We start from the raw sequence: 18,151 nt of genomic DNA on the forward strand, positions 1-18,151 counted from the left end.
AAGGTTTTTATAGAGAATAAGGAAAACATGTCACGTGAACATGGAAAGGTTAGAAAGCCAACTTCCAAATCTTGCTAGTTGGCAAATACAAATTCATTTGAGTCCAGTATATCACTTCTATTACTCTTATTATTGTTGCATTATTAACATTATCTTGATTGGAAGAGATATTCTTGATGTTGGGAAAGGTAAAAATCCAAAAAGGGTAGATCTAGTTTTTATTTATTTATTTATTTTTTTACTTTATATTAATTTTCATTTTTTGTGGGGGAGAGTGGAGTGAGCCTATAATTATGGACTTTGAGGACACAAACAACCTTTAGCGTTTCGGCTCAGCAAGAGTAAGCCCCTCGAGAGCACATATTTGATAAACTAAAAGAATGATTGTTCGCTATTTTTCTAAACAAATATTTCTTTTTATAGGTGTAAGTGTAGTTGTGAAATTTTGATCTTAGGTCTGTGGTATTAATTAGCCCATGCGACACCTTCAACAAATATTAGAAGGAAAATGCTGAAGTGATTAAAAATCACATAGTTTCACACATTGCTAACATGAATGTGTGTGCAGAACCATAGATGCTTTTCATTGAGATACGAGTGAAAAGCATCTATGGTTAAGCACTCACCTCCATGTCAGCAATGTGTGAAATGATGTGAATTTTAATGTCACTCCAGCGTGACTCATATTAGAAATAACAAATATACCTTGGGTAAGTTTTGAATTTGACATAGCAAGTTTCAAAGATGACTCGAAAAATCAGTCTCTTTGTACTCTTTAAAGAGTTCGGCGTTAAAGATTTTATTTTTAGATGGGATCGATCTGATTCGTAAGGACCACGTCGTGTAGATATAGTTTTGATTGTTGCTCCTTGTTGTTGGTGTTGTTTTTCTTCTCTTTTCTACGTCGTCTCAACCTCCTTGTGTTTCACTTCCTTTTCTTGTCATTGGAATTTACACTGATAACCAAAAGAAAGAAAGTTGACCTAATCATTAAGTCGAAGAATTTTTTCTTTCTTTCAGAGTTCTTCATTTAAACTTCGATAGAAAGGGATGAATCAAATAGTTATGGCTGTTCGATCGCATTCATTTTTGGTCCCCCATTTGCATGTGTGGTGCACTTACGTTCTGTGAGACCCCATTCTTGGATTGCATGGTTCATGAAACGAATCTCATGGATCTGGTTGGTCCACCACTTCATCAACTTGTTGAATCAATTTGCCAACCTGGATCCATCATAACCCCAAAGTTCACCTCAATTATAGGGTTCTAGCATGATTAGTTTCTTGATTTGCATTTCGAATCCATGATCAAATTCAATGCGCTATATTTCTACAACTTTTTCATTCAGTGATGACTTGAACATTTTATTAATTGTATACTTAGTATCATATTTAGTACATAATGTTTTTCACAAATTCGCAACTTTTGTCCTAGGGGCAATTTCATCTATCGTCTGATAAATTTATAGCCAACTCGTTTAAGGATTTTAGTGAAGAAGAAAATTTCAATTTTATTGAGAGGAAATGAGAATGAAATAAGAACATTGTAATCCTGATTTTCACCGAATATCCTAATCATGATGTTCGATATACCAATTTGGTATGTTGATGAAGTTGCCCTTGATTCTAAATCTGTAGATATGGGATCAAAACCTTACCTTTACCTTCTTAATAGGATAAAACTATTTTGATATATATATATATATGCCTACCTCTAGGGGTTAGCTGAGATGGTAAGGGCGACTGGGTTTAATCCCCAAGTCACACCTTTGAATCGTTATATGCCCTCCATATAAAAGTGATTATATTTAACTACTAAACACGTGCAGGGTTATATATATATATATATATATATAATATATATATATATATGAATGTAAAACATCGTAACTAACGACATATAATTAAACACTCTAATATTTCGTATTTTTATAAGATTAGAAATGTCATGATGGATTACTTTTTATACCGGGGGTGCATGTCTTCAGTACTGATAGCTCATTGAGCTTGTGCAACTGGTTTGTTTGACATGATAACCAAATGGGTCCCATAAATAGGTTTGAAAGACATTAATGGGTTGGTTTCGAAACAGATTCTTCATCTTTTAGCTTTGATTGGCTTTCGAATCCTATCATTAAATCATAATGAAAGAAGGACTGACAACAATCCTATCTTAAAGGTGATAGAGGCCAAGTAGGTTTCTATCTTCTTTGAAGATCGAGCAATCAATCAAATAATTATGCCTTTGAAATTCGAATGCATCTCAAATGAGGTCTATTAATCACGGACTAACTAATTTATCTCTTTAAACAAGGCATTGCTCATGAAATCATAATTACATTAATCAAGTGTTATGCCGACATATTGAGTCACCTCAAAATTCCATCGAGTTAAATCGAATCAAGTAGAACAAGATCCAAGATTTGACTCATCGAGTTTTAAAACTAACTTAGGTTTTGACATCAACATCATCATCATCTTCGAAGATATCTTAGATAATTTTATAAGTTTGTAGTAAAGCAAATGAGGGAAAGAAGAGAGGAGGAATGATTGGAGTTGTATAATGAGAGGTGTGTGCGAAATATGGAAAAATAATAGATGAATGAGAGAGAGCATGTGAAGGGAAAACGTGTGGTGTGGGGGTCTCGTGCACATGTTGGCCCGTGACTTGGTTTAAGTTATCCAATGGACTGTATAGCTTGTAATTTTGTACATCCGTGATTCTGCTTCCCTCATTTTGATGTGATGGCTTCTCTTCTCACATCATTTTCATTATTTTTCTCTCCAATTTCTCCTCACTTGATATATCAATATTCTCCTTGGATCCAAATCTAATCCAACCCAATACGAATTCGATCCAACTGAATACAATACTCAAAGTCCAACCCGATCTCGAGCAAGGTTGGATTGGTGACGGAGTCTAGCCCAATGTAGGGAAATCATGTCCAAGCCCCTCCATCGACGTTTGATTGAGCTTTCTTGTGGGGCTCATATGGACATCCAATAATTCATTGAATTATCCATATCTTAGAGACATAACCAAAGAGGGAAGCCACATAGGCTGGACCCAAACATTAGAATGGATCAAATTCAAATGATTTTTTTCTTATTATTTTCCATGAAGATTACATAAAAAATTATATTTTTCATATAAATAAATGCAAGAGTTGATCGCCACCCATAACTCAATTTGCATGTCCCAATCAGTGGTGTCACAAGAATGTCAACACCTTCTTTCTTGATATTCTAACTTGGACTACTCTCACAAAAACTCAATTCATTTAGATACATATTTCTAATTTCATAAAAACTAAATTTTTGTATTTATATTACTATTAATAGAGATTAGGGTAGTCAATGATTATATAGGATTCAGATCAGGGTTGGTCTAGGACCAAATGAGAAGGATTGGATTACTGGATTTGAAATTGATCAGATAAGAATCGGATTTGGGTTTTCTTGGATCCCAAAAAGTATCAAATGTTAGGACCAAACCCAACCCATCGACTTTCCTAACAATTAAAATTAAAACAGACTGATATTTTGTGACGGTAAAAATCATGTTGAGCATGATTCATTATACAGTTAGACCATCATGGTGTGAGTAACTAAAAATTATTATTGGATAATACAAAATATTATCCTTATAAGTCTATTAATACAAAGAAAAAAGAAATTTTATTATCGAAATTGAAATAACTTGACCCGAACCCAAATGGGCTGGAATAAGGCTTAATTTGGTTGCCCATATCACCCCATGAGAAACCAAATTGAGACTTTATTTATCGGATCCTGGGCATATTCTAGAGGTTTAAAAAAGGATAGTTTTGGGAAGAAGGAGTTCTTATGCACATTACTGCATAAGACGAAGACCCATTTAATAGCTTTTGTCGTGTGTTGATGTGTTCATCTTCACCACAAATGGAGATCAATTTTGTTCTAGATCGAATGACTAAATGAATGGCTCTCATTCAATCTTCAGATTTCGGGAAATATTTGATCCAGTGCTTTTGATTCGTTTATTATCTCTGCATCAGATTATGTGAGAGCCACAGAAATTTTTGAGGATCTGAATTAAACAGATTGAAGAATCTACCCGTATTACAATAATGGATGGCACATGGGATGCATGTTGAGACAGTAAAAGGGTAATTTGGTCAGATGATTTAGATTCCTAGAGTTCAAGAAACCTATGGAATCTGTGTGGGACCTATGAACCTAATATTTGATGGGTCCCATTGAAAGGGTTTACATCCTGGTTTGAAGTCCGTCCTATCATGATCCCGTCAAATCATAATTAGTAGTTTGGCGTACCATAAAATTTAGCATGGGAATCAGTGGATCACACAGTATTGAAATTTTGATAAAAATGAATAATAAAAATAATTAAAAAAAAAAACACTCCAATGCTTAAATCAACAAATAAGGAATTTAACAAGTATTCGAAACCCCACCAAGCAATGAATTCTTTGAGGGAACACTTCAGAATCCGATTGACTCTCGACTCAACTGGTTGCACAAAAGAATTTTTCGAGGGGCAATGCATATGACCATGGGATTAGTCTCTATTTATCAAAAGTCAAGATTAGTCACCAAGTTGAATGAGTGATCTTTTGAATGGACACCCTCACTAGTTCAATGTTTTATTTAGGTTTCACATTCACAGCTTACAAGTTAAAAAATAAAATACATACAGACTATAAAATAAAATAAAACACATAAACAACTACAAGATTTGTGAATTTTGATATGAATGTCATTTCTACAAATGAAGCGAGTGTGATCCAATAAGTCTGAAAGAAAGTTTGGGATTTCTTCTTATACATCTCTTAGATCTGCAAAGTCCTAAAACCCTAGTTTTCATGTCTGGTTTTCACTCTCTTGTAATTCTAAAATGAGTTACAATTATATATATGTAATCGAAACTGAAATACTAAATTGACATTGAAACCCCATATGGATATAGTGTTCGTTATATCATAGTGATTAAGCATCAACTAGATTCAAGACATCTATTATACTATAAACCACTTTTTTTTTTTTTTTATAAAGTTGGAACAATTTATATAATAAAACACGATGTTAGGGCCCACATGTAAGGGATAAATATATATCCCCTCGGCTATAGTGTGTCTTTCCTCTACTCCTTCCAATTTTAATATATTTTCTCTTTTATATCAATTTTATACAATACCCCCTCTAATTTTATTATCTTTTCTCTTTTACTCCATTTTTTCATAAATCTCCCATCAAAGTATAGTGTTATGGTTATGGGACCCACTTTATTTCCTTTATTCTTCATCTCTCCAACTTTACTAAATTTATTCTTATACCCATTTAACTCACTTTATTATTTTTTTATCTTTTACCCATTCAATCTCAATTTTTTTTAATGATACATCTCTAACTTTATTTTTTTCTCTTTTATCCCTTAACTCGAAAGAGGGTGTTGCAGCATAGGCAAATTCTAGTATATATAGTAAAACACAATGGTGAGACCCATTTGCCGAGGACAAATGTCTCATCCAACTGTGATGACCCTATTTTATTATTTTTCTCATCCCCTTCAACTTTATTATCTTTACTTTTCTTATCTTCTTACTCGCTTCCCTTTTTCAATAATACCCTTCTAATTTAATATTTTTCCTTATTTTATCCCTTCAACCCCTAAAGATTTTTTTTTTATAATACTCTTCAAATTTTATTATTTTTTCTTCTTTTATCCTTTCAAATCTAAAGATTTTTCAATACTATCCTTACGCACAGACGAACTCTAATCTATATGATAAAACATAATTCTAGGACCCACTGTTTGCTATAGTTATTGGGGACAAATGTCTCATCTACCCCTTTGTGTGGTCCCTACTTTATTATATTCCTTTTTCACCCCTTTAAATTTATCGTGTTTCCTTTCCTCCTCCCTCTCTTATAGTTATTGGGGACAAACTTCTTATCCACCTCTCTGTGTGAGTCCCACTTTATTGTATTCCCTCTTCATCCCTTTACATTTATATTGTTTCATTTCCTTCCCCCCCTTTCCCTCCCCCTCTCCCTCTTTTCAATAACATCTCACTAACTACTATTTTTCCTCTTTAACCCCAATTTTTTTAATAAAATACCCCTCCAATTTCATTAATTTTTATTTTTTACCCCTTAACCCCCAAATAGGATGTCTGTGTTGTAGGGTCAAACGAACTCTAGTCTCTATAATAAAACACAATGGTTGTCTTTCGCCAATGTTTATCCCCATAAAGAACGATTCAAATTCAATTTGACATGCATCTTGAGGGACAATTTCAACTTTATTTCCTTTCCTATCCTCCTATTTCAACTTTATTTGTCTTTTCTGTTTTAACCATTTTCAATAATACCCTTTCAACTTTATTCTCTTTCCTCTTTTACCCCCTTAACCCAAAAGATGACCTGGTACCATAGGCACATGCAAAATTGTTCATTTATTTATTTGTTTGATGGGAGGGAGGGAGGGCATTCATGGTGAGGAGATGTTCCTAATAAAAAAATCAGTTCTTGACTCATGTCCATATGAGGATTCATAGATGTTTAAGTGGACAAATGAAGGTTTTGGAAATGTATAAATTCAACCAAGAAGATGTTGAGAAGGGTTGGATTTAAGAACAAAGATTTGTATCAAAGATCCTAATCCTTAAAACATCTTTAAAAATATTTTTCCACAGAAAATGATGGTATAATTTCTTTATAATATCATCCATCCCCAAGCAGTCCTTAGGTTTAGAGATTCAAAACCCCGACAATCTCGAGGTATATCCAACGATTTTAACTTAGTATCCAGTGGAGACTATCATTTTCCTTTATTTTTTATATACTTGATTACTTTGGAAAGATTCCTATATATCCTATAAGTATAAACTACAAAAAGCATCTTAGTAAGAATTTGTCCATTGTTATAAAGAATCTTAATGCCTAAGAATTCTGTAAATCACCATAGAGCTATTTCATGGGCCCACCACCATGGACGGAGTAGATATGATCTTTTACATCTTGATGTGGTGCATCATCCCTGAGACGTATGCACCTTGGCGCCCCTTGCATTTGCCTACCTTGAAAAAGTTCTACCTGAGATAAACTTAGCTTAATTAAACAATAATAATAATTTTGGATTGTCTCATTATGCAAGTTGACCTAAAAAATGAGAGAGTTCTTAATATAAATATGGAACTTTATGTTGGAGGTGTAGTTATGTTCACCATCACAATCTTAACTAAGCATTAGACATGGAGTCATCATGTCTACGTGGTTTTACTGTTAAAAGTACAATGCAGAAAACTCCAGCTACTCCACAATTCCATCGCTTGAAATCTTCACTTTCTTCCACTTTCAAGGTAAAATCCCTTTTCATAGAGTATGGTTATGTTATGGTTTTGCCTTTATGGTGTGTAAATGTTAGGGAAAATGTTTTCTTAGGAAAATGGGTTTCCTAACAATGTCTGTCATTGTTTGATTTACCAAGGACATGTATGGGAGTGGGGGTAATTGTAAAAAAATGACGCGGCGAGAAACAATAAAAGAATAAGAAAATCTAGAATCCACCAGAAAAGTAATCTCAAAGAGAAATTTTATTAAACTGAAGAAAATCTGTGTCTTGCAGTTACAACCCTTTTATAAGAACAATGTTTTAATCCTAGTAAAACACGAAAATAGTCAAAATTATTTAAAATAGTAAAAACAAACTAATTATGAAAAAAAATATTACTTAACCCTAAAAGTAAGGCAGAATCAGCGGTTCGTGATTCTGATTTCTATAACTAAAGTTATTAACAAATAAAAGGGGGTAAAGGAAGGAATTGGACCTAAAAGTTAAAAATTCATGGTAAAGCTATGAATCTTGAAGATTCCATTCAAGAATGGGTCCCGTTGAATGATTTTGACTCCGAGGCTTATGATTTCTGTAGGCCCCAATATTTCCTGAAAAAGAATTCACGGTTGAACTTTCGCTATTCATCGATCTGAAGATGTCCTCTTTACGAATTTCGTTCCTTTCTTTGGACCTTCTTCCCTGAAAAAGAAAAGCCTCCGATGCCAAAGTTAAATTATATAAAAAGATATTCTATACTCTCTCCTCAATCCAATTATTTCTTTTTCCCTCCCCCTTTCATCACATGCTGCTTCCCTTTTTATAGAGCTTACCTCCTTCTTTTTCTCCACGTCTTCTGTATTAATCTTTCTTCTTTTGAAGAATTAAACGCTCAATCCCTTAAAGTTAGGATCTGAGATTGCGCATTCAAAAATCTCGTGATTCTAGGGATCATCACGCATTATCCTCTCACGTTGTTATTATCCTTTTTTGTCTATTCCGACTTATTACGGATCGGGAATATGGATACCCGAACTTCCAGCTTGCTTCCGACTTACGAGGTACTCTCTTATTAGTAGGGATTTTACTCCTCCACAATTTCTACTAATGCTTCTTGACTTTTTATTTTTGGCGATACACGAAATCTTCTACCACTTGTTCTACATCAGAGAATAACATTAGATTTTTCCACTTTAATTGGATTGGGTTGAAAAATAAAAAAAAAATTGGGTGTTTCAGAGATACCCCTTTATGTTTTGGAGAATATTTGAGGCACCTCCTATGTTTTCAAACTGATGACATACCCCTTGAACTCAATCTTTTATTCTAGACTAATTATAATGACTTTGATGCTCTCTCTTCAACCCACCCCCCCCCAAAAAAAAAAAAAAAAAATTGGGTGTTTTAGAGATACCCCTTTATGTTTTGGAGAATATTTGAGGCACCTCCTATGTTTTCAAACTGATGACATACCCCTTGAACTCAATCTTTTATTCAAGACTAATTAAAATGACTTTGATGCTCTCTCTTCCCCTATCTCCCTTATTTTTTCCCTCATAACTATATCTCTTCAACCTTGATTTTTCATCTTTAATCTTAAGATTCTATCTTCTTCAACCTTCAAACCTCAAGGCAAGATAATATTTTTTTTGTAGAAATAAAAAATGATATAATTTAAGAAAGAAGATTCAAGGATTTTCTACAAAGGGTTTTCAAACGAAGGATTAAAGAAAAAGTTGAATTGTTTTAAATAAAAAAAATTAAGAGTCAAGATTAAAGATTACAGATTTTTTAGAGAAAAGTCAATGATTTTAGATCATTTAGCATTACTCCACAAAGAATACCAACGTCAAGCGAAGCATGTCATCAGCTTTAAAACACGGGAGTATCTCAAATATTCACTAAAATGGGGAGGGATATGTTTAAGGGAGTTACTATTGCCACACTAAGTTTAACTGTGTGCAATTCTTTAGTGATTTACATAGGACATGATGTGGCATTAGTAAAAGTTGGTGTGGCAATAGTAGCTCTCTATGTTTAAATAAACCAATATTTTTCTACCAATATGAGAATCATTTTTCAGGAAAATGATTTTCTTTTGAAATACTCAATGCCACGTAGGACACTAATTTTGTCCATTGACCCTTATATGTAGGGCTGTCAATGGACCGAGTTTTGACCCGATCCAGCCTGTTATGAATTGGGTTTGGATTTAGTAATTTAGTCCACTTAGTTATCAGGTCAGGCTAAGCCCGTTTTATTATAGGGACTGGTTTGTGTTTTGAGTGTAGGCTATAGTATATTAAAATATATTACAGACCAATTTTTTATAAATTAATAATGGTGCCAATAAAATATTATTGTATAGAATACAATTAATTTTTTCAGCTCTAACAATAAAATATTATTTTGATCAATTTATTGTTATTTGATATGCTTTTGATTCAATAAAGAAATACTTAAAATGGGTTTGGCTCAGCCCGCAAATGACCCGAATATAGGTGGATCGGGATTGGACTAAGATTTTATTTCTTAAGCCCAGCCCGATATTTAGATGGGTTGGGTTCAGGTCAAGTTTTTTGCCTTTAAAAACCCAGCCCAACCCGGTCCATTGTTAGACCTCCACGCCAAAAACGAGTGGACCTACACACAATGACACAAGTGGCCCAGTGAAATGTAACCCTTGACTTGAGTATATAATATCCATGAAAAGTGCTGAAATTTGAAGAGTAGAAATCGCCAGCCATAATGATTTTGATGTGTAGTACCACAAATTGGTGGGCCAAATATTTGTTGAAATTTGCATGATAACATGATGGGTTTCATGATTATGATTTTCTTTTTCCTTTTTTTAACTGTGACAGCCAATTCTAAAAGAATGTGAGAAAATCCCCATGAGAATCAAAGTTACTGAGTCCATTAAGACAATTTGTACAATCTTGGTAGACTCTATGTTCAAATTTGTAGAGAACCCAATGATTGTGCAGGTATATATTTCATCCTCTCTCTCTCTCTCTCTATATATATATATAGTAGGGCTGTCAATGGATCGGATCGGATCATATCTTATCAGATGGGTTTTGGATCAATCAGATCCCAATCTGATAAAATGTGCCTAAGTACGTAAATTATGTAACCCAAGTGGTTGGCTCAATGGCAATTTGGTCGATGCCTGTAGATCTTGAGTTCAATATTTAGTATGAACATTAATTTCTCAAGGGCCACCCTCACTTATCTTGTGCATGTGACGGACGGGCGTTGCATGTGCCTCGGAACTAGTTCTTAGACAAGACCATGATCTATGGACTGGGCAAAGCCCAGACACGGGCTTGGTCCTCGGTCCAGAGGGATACCTAGTTATAAAAAAAAATAAGTAAATTTTGTTTGAATTATGAGGTTTATTTAGATTTTTCATATCAAATTAGAATACCTGATCCGATTATTATTGGACCCTCATATTGAGATACTAAAAAATCCTGATCAAACAAAGGTCCAGTCCAATGCTTATCGGATCGGTTCAGGATCTCATGCATCCAATCCTTGTCATATTGGTCACAGATCGACCTAGATCCAATCTGACCCGATCCATAGGCAGCACTATGGGTTAGTTTTGTATAATTTCTTTCATTTTGTAAGCTACACTAACCCTTTTGTTTGTGGAATTTTAAAAGGGAAATTTTGCACCGGTAGATGAAATAGGTGAAAAGGTGGTGCTTTCAAGCATTGAAGGGGAGATTCCTATGGATTTCCCTCAAGGTGTTTATATAAGAAACGGTGGGTCTTTTAAAACTCGAAAACTCAACTGGACTTGAGTCAACTCGAGTGGATTAATAAAATATATAAATATTTTCTATTTTTAATATTTCAAAATTTAGATCATATTTAACTCTTAACATAAAATATGACACACGTTATCACATCCAAGTTTCCTGTGTGTTTACCTGTCTCTAAGTCTACTCAGCTGAGTCTTGAGTTCCCTTGATGAGTTAGGGTGAGTTACCAAAACATGCTAAATTTCGACGGTCCACAATTCTAAACCACTTTTGATGGGGTTAGAAGTTTCAAAATGGACTGATTTTTTTATGAGGATGATCTCTATAGAAGTTTTATACTGCGCTATTTTTTGCGAGGGTGATCCCTTCACCATAGAGATCATCCTCACAAAAAAATCAGTCCACTTTGAAACTTCTAACCCATATAAGACAAAAGTGTTGGCTGGCTCCGTAACGTTGTTTGCCAAATGAGACCCTATATATATGGGAAATGTTCAGCACTAAACCTTTTGGCAAAACATTTTTCAAAACATGGGTTAGAAGTTTTGGAATGGGTTGATTTTTGGTAAGGATGATCTCTACGGTGAGGAGATCATCATCACAAAAAATCAGCCCATTCCAAAACTTCTAACCCCATAAAAAATGGTTTACAAAAAATGAACGGTCCACGATTTTTCAACTTGTAAACATGGGGCTAGAAGTTTTGGAATGTGGTGAGGATGATCTCCTCACCGTAGAGATCATCCTTACCAAAAATCAGCCCATTCCAAAACTTCTAACCCATGTAGGACAAAAATGGTTGGCTAAAATGTTGGCCAAAATGTTTGGTGTTGAACGGGACCCTATATATATAGGGTAGCGTTCAATGGCTAACTTTTTGGCAAAAATTTTAGTAAAACATTTTTCAAAACATGAGTTAGAAGTTTTGGAATGGGCTGATTTTTGGTAAGGATGATCTCTACGGTGAGGAGATCATCCTCACCAAAAATCAGCCCATTCCAAAACTTCTAACCCATGTTTACAAGTTGAAAAATCGTGGACCGTCCATTTTTTGTAAACTATTTTTTATGGGGTTATAAGTTTTGGAATGGACTGATTTTTGGTGATGATGATCTCCTCACCTTAGAGATCATCCTCGCCAAAATCAGCCCATTCCAAAACTTCTAACTCATGTTTTGCCAAAAAGTTAGCCATTGAACGGGACCCACATATATATATATATATATATGGGTAGTGTTCTTTTGACAAAATCCTAGACAACATTCTAAACAAAGCATTTTGTCTGATATGGCTAAAAAGTTTTGAAATTGACTGATTTTTTGTGAGGATGATCTCTATAGTCAGTAGATCATCCTCACAAAAAAATCAGTCAATTTTGAAACTTCTAACCCCATGAAAAGTGGTTACAAACTAACGGTAAAAATTGATGATTCACGATTCTACATCTTATAAACTAGGGTTAGAAATTTCAGAATTTGCTGATATTTTTGTGTAGATGATTTTCTCGTCGTAGAGATCATCCAGTACATTGTTCATTTTAATTCCTAAAACATGCTCCAAGTATTTTGGAAATTATTTTTCAGCGAATAAAATGTCTATGATCTCGCCGTAAATATCAAAGGATATTTGATGTCAAAAGTTACAATATAAATATCAGCGAGATTGTCACCTTTATAATTTGAGAGATCGTCACGGGTAAAATAAATACTTGTGATTTCACTACCTCATGTTTTAATTTTTATCAGCAATATCGTCACTTTAAAATTAGAATAAATACCCATGATCTCACTACCTCATGTTTATGCATGTTTTGAGAATTAAAGTGAACAATGTACTAAAATGGGAATTTTATCTAAAGGTATGGATGTTTTGGGAATTTTCTCTATTAAATATTTTATTTTGGTGTTCATAAAATGTTTATGCACTAATTCACATGATACCTGATCATGTTTTTGGGTGACAAGTGAACATGCAGTCCATATAGATTAAAATTATTAAATTTTTTGTAGTCATAATTAAGTTCATTGTATTTGGATTTATGGGATTGATTTGAATTAAGTAAATGAAAATTAAATAATTTGCAGGGCCAAATCCATTATTCCCAGACCAAACAGTTGCAGTGTCAATGTTGGGCAAAAGCAGCTTAAGTTGGTTCCAAGGAGATGGAATGGTACACGCAACTTATTTCGAAAAAGATGCAATTGATGAGGAAGGAAAGTGGACCATCTCATATAACAACAGATACATCCAAGATGAAACATTCAAGATGGAGAAGGCCAAGAACAAACCTTTGTTTCTTCCTGCAACAATAGGCCATCCTCAAGCACTTCTTTCTTCTATCTTTCTTAACTTGGCAAGTCAATCACATCTGAACTTATACTTCCACGCACACACACACACACACAGTCTCATCTAGACCCAATCAAAAAAGAATTTAAATGGATCGGGTTCTTATCGAATTGGATCTTGATGTTTGGTTCCAAATCTGATTTCACATATAAAAATAGATATACATCACATATATGATATGTTAACATAATTTACATATATTTTTTTATTTTCGAGCTTGATTCGATCCATCGATAGCCCTTATGCTGTGTTGATGAAGGGATATCTACTATGATTGGATGGACTGCATATGACCTAATGGACCTAGGGAAAGTTCATTGAAAGTGGGTGGCATGAGGGGGAAAAAATGAATAGGTATGTTTAGAGTTACTATTGCCACACATGCTTTTACTAACGTCACACCAACTTTGTGCAATTCTTTGGTGATTTACATAGGAATTGGTGAGCATAGTAAAAGTTGGTGTGGCAATAGCAGCTCTCTATTTTTATAAGGTTAAAATTATTTTATAATTAATCAGGTAGAGATATATGCATTATGAATGTACTGTATTGTTAGGGTAGAGACATCTCAAAATTGTGGGCTCTCGGCCTTGTAAATTTTGTCACTTGTCAAGATAACTTTAAAAGATAAACCTATTGTTTTATTTCTATATTACTACATATAAATAGATTATTTTGAAAGCATTAATTATCTATTCAATGATATATTATGTAATTAAAAAAAAGTATTTAATGTTGATCTATATTAACTATACTCACCTTTCTCTCATTATAATGGTATTGAAAAAATTAATGTGGATTTATGTCAACGATACTCACCCATTTCTTGTTATAGGTTTAGGATCGGTGGATAACTATTTGTTACAACATTTTTTACAATCCCCGAATGTCTTCCATTTTACAAGATCCTCTAGCATCCGGTGGTGTAGTAAAAAACATTGAAAAAATGGACATCCACATGATGTAGTAAAAAATATTGTAACAACTAGTTGTCCCCTGATCTTGACCCTCGTTATAATAGTAAATAAATATTTGTATTAGTTAATGATCCACGATTCAATGACTATTTTCTTCCATGATGAAGCACATGCACCAATCCTACATTTTTTTTTCCTGTCGGCCGAAGAGAAAAGAGAGACAGAGGAAAGTGGATTGTAACATTAGAGAAGTCAAGAGGTCAACTTGTTTCAAATATACAACATGGATTCTAACAATACAACAATGCATCCCTTTTTAGTATGGATTGAAAAAGGAATAACGATATGTTTTTTGTGCGTGTTTTTGTTCTACAGCTGAGATTTGGGAAAGTGAACAAAGACTATAACAACACCAACATAATTCAACATGCAGGAAAAGCTTATACCATCTCAGAGAATCATCTTCCCTATGAGATCAATATCTCCAATTTAGACACTTTGGATGAATGGGATGTTAATGGAGCTTGGGATCGCCCTTTTACGAGCCACCCAAAGGTTAATAGTCAATACTAACTTATCGAAAAAAGTGAAGTTCAATGTGACAAATAAAATGGATACATAATATATGAGAGCTTCTAGTAATCCTCACCAACTTTTACTAATGGTCCCCCAAGATGTGTGCTAATTCTTAGGTTATTTACATATGGCCGGGGTGGCATAAGCAAAAGTCGGTGTGGCAATAAAATCTATCATAATATATTCATGCATCTCATGCAATTCAACACCTTGTTGAAGGGTGGTCGAGCTAGTTTTGAAGCCTTATACATCTTATACCACACTATGAGGAGTCATTGCTCATCTTGTTGTCATGCGCAGTTCCATCATGATAAGAAGACCCTTTAAAATGCAAACCTTTCATTAACTTTAATTAATAGAAGACAGTTTTAGACAAGGACCGGATCCCTTGACTCATGAAGAATGATTCATGGAAAAACACATGATCCCAATCGTTTAAACACAAAATCCAATGGTTGAGATTTATTCTCAGGATAAGCATCTCTGAGGTATGTGTTACCGAGATAAGCATAAATCTCAACTGTTGGATATTGTATGTGAATGGTTGGGATCATGTGTTTTCTCATTAGTCATTCTTTGTGAGTCAACTTATCCCAACCCTTTAGGACAAGGGTCAGGATCCCTTGACTCATGGAAAAAGCACATGATCTCAACCATTTAAACACAAAATCCAGTGTTTGAGATTTTTTATCGAGATAAGCATCTCCGAGATATGTATTATCAAGATATGCAAAAATCTCAGCTGTTGGATATTGTATGTGAACGGTTGGGATCGCGTGACCCCAAATTTTTACGCATGAATAAGATACTTTCAAACCGACCCCAAATTTTTACGATAAACCTTTGATGGCAATGATGATGAACTTTTTATTAAGTGCTTAAACATATGTTGTATCAGGTAGTACCTGGAACTGGAGAGTTGGTGATCATGGGCGTTGATGCAAAGAAGCCATTCTATGTTCTTGGAATTATCTCAGGTAAATCATTTACATCAGATTCATATATAGCGTCGAGGAATGACTTGAACTAAGTACCTAACTTATACACATTATGTTCTAAATTCTTTGTAGATCTAGATTTAAATTTCTTTAATATCTCAAATTAAACATTCAAATACATTGAAGTTAAATTGCCTAACACCATTGTTTTATATTGTGAAGCTGATGGAGAGAAAATGATCCATAAGGTTGATATTAAGTTCAATAAAAGTACATTAGTTCATGAGCTTTCTGTAACAGAGAAGTAAGATTTATATCTTTGATTTACTCAGTTTTAGAATATAGAATTTTCACTTATTTACGATTTTCGTGATGTATAATCCGGTTGTCTCTTCGGTACCCAAGTAATTAAAACTTTATGTTATTATAATTAACATTTTATTTCATTTTGTACAATGGTTTTCAGCTACAACATAATCATGGATTATCCACTTCAATTAGGACTTGATAAAGTTCTAGCAGGAGGCATGTGGGTATCTTTTGAAGTTAAATATTCTATATATCCTTAGAAATTCGATAAAAATGATTCTCTAACTTAATATTAAGGAATAAATTCGTACGAAATGCAGGTTTATTAAGTTCGAGAGAGATCAAAATTCAAGAATCGGAGTGATGCCTCGATATGGTGATGCAGAATCTATCATTTGGTTTCAAGTAGAAAACCATTGCACTTATCACCTCATTAACTCTTTTGAGGATGGAGATGAGGTAAGATTTTAGAATATTAATTTGCTAAGATCAAAGTATTGAATTTCAATTATGGTCTAGAAATTTTAAGAACTTTTTTTTATTGAAATTGTAAAAAATGATAAAACAGACATGAAAACCTTTTATGGAACAACATTAATTTTCACTCAGAACAAAGCTTACTTCCACAATATAGTTATATTAAAATTTTGAGACAGATAATAGTAAGAGGATTTCGGTCAAATGGGTCGATAATCCCAGGCCCAGATCACTCAACTGACCCACACCAATGGTTTCGAAGAGCTTTTCTATATGCCTCTAGTGATTCAGAAGGTTTTGATCCATCCATCGATGGAGTAGTATTTCCTCGCCCTTATGAGTGGAGACTAAACATGAAGACGAGAGAAGTTAAAGAAACGTATCTCACAGGAACAAAGTTCGCCATGGATTTTCCAACAATCAATAATAATTTTATGGGTCGCAAGAGCAAGTACGCTTATAGCCAAGTTTTGGATTCCATAAAAAGCTCCGATACTGGTAATTTGATAACTTTGATCACCTATGTTTTGGATAGTTCTTTTACATTTGTTGACACAAGTAATGTTTTCTTTAACTAAAATGCAGGTATGTCTAAATATAACATGTTTGCAAAGTTGTACTTGGATGAACAAAAGGTAGAGAAAAGTTTTGAAAAAAAAAATGAGAACATAGAAATTAATTATGAAAGAAATGTTCTTTGATGAATTTGATTTTGATTTTTTTTTTCCAGGGAGATGGGGAGTTCATAAATGTTGAATATCATGTGTTGGGAGATAATCAGTTCTGTTCTGGGATTCAATTTGTTGGAAAGCCTGGAGGGATCGATGAAGATGATGGTTGGCTTATTTGTTATGTGCATGATGAGATAACAAATGTATCGCAGGTGAGCTCATACGTGCACACATACAGTATACCAATCCCAAGATCAACTACTTCATATAACATGTCAAGCATGTGTCCTCCCCTAGACCACACATAGGTACACATGAGTATGTGCTCATTTGAGCATGCACGCACAATACGAGAAAAATTAAAATATTTCCTTTTTGTCTCCATTGCAGGTTTATATAATTGACGCGAAGAAGTTCTCAGAAGCTCCAGTGGCCAAAATAAATCTACCCCAACGGGTGCCGTATGGTTTTCACGCTAGTTTCGTACACAAATGAGGGATAGCTTGAACATAACAGAAAGGAGCAAGATGAAAGAAAATAGGTAGTTGTTTGTGCATTTTCAGGTTAAACTCAAGTTGTGAGGATGGTGTCCATAGTATAAGGAAATCTTCATGTGGGGTGTGCATTAGGAACAAAAAAACTGGTTTAAATTTATCTAAACTCATAATCTGATCTTATTTTTCTTTCCATTTTTTTTCCGTCGTCGTGCTTTAAGCTAGACCCTATGAGAATATTAAGCCAACACAACCAAATTAGAGAAAAATCTACCACAAAAGGGCAATTTAGTAGGAAAAGGGTGTGTCCAAATC

General features: G+C 34.0%; 1 protein-coding gene across 1 annotated transcript; it reads left to right on the plus strand.

Annotated features, from left to right (window-relative positions):
• The first annotated feature begins 6,477 nt into the window (after positions 1–6,477).
• Positions 6,478–18,151, plus strand: LOC147397267 (carotenoid 9,10(9',10')-cleavage dioxygenase 1-like). Its single transcript, XM_086452798.1, has 13 exons — positions 6,478–7,360; positions 10,197–10,319; positions 11,004–11,106; positions 13,190–13,458; positions 14,747–14,926; positions 15,846–15,924; positions 16,108–16,189; positions 16,352–16,414; positions 16,515–16,653; positions 16,851–17,169; positions 17,257–17,306; positions 17,402–17,554; positions 17,733–18,151. Exons 1-13 carry the CDS (start codon positions 7,253–7,255, stop codon positions 17,835–17,837), a joined length of 1,773 nt encoding a protein of 590 aa, XP_086308924.1. The 5' UTR covers positions 6,478–7,252; the 3' UTR covers positions 17,838–18,151.

The sequence above is a fragment of the Akebia trifoliata genome, chromosome 8 (genome assembly GCF_017979445.1).
Source record: "Akebia trifoliata isolate Shusen 1 chromosome 8, ASM1797944v1, whole genome shotgun sequence".
NCBI lineage: Eukaryota > Viridiplantae > Streptophyta > Magnoliopsida > Ranunculales > Lardizabalaceae > Akebia > Akebia trifoliata.

Coding starts and splice junctions, on each gene's coding strand:
- LOC147397267 (XM_086452798.1), top strand. CDS start 7,253: ATGGAGTCATCATGTCTACGTGGTTTTACTGTTAAAAGTACAATGCAG. Junction 14,927..15,845: donor CTTTTACGAGCCACCCAAAG/GTTAATAGTCAA, acceptor ATGTTGTATCAG/GTAGTACCTGGAACTGGAGA. Junction 16,654..16,850: donor CTTTTGAGGATGGAGATGAG/GTAAGATTTTAG, acceptor ATTTTGAGACAG/ATAATAGTAAGAGGATTTCG.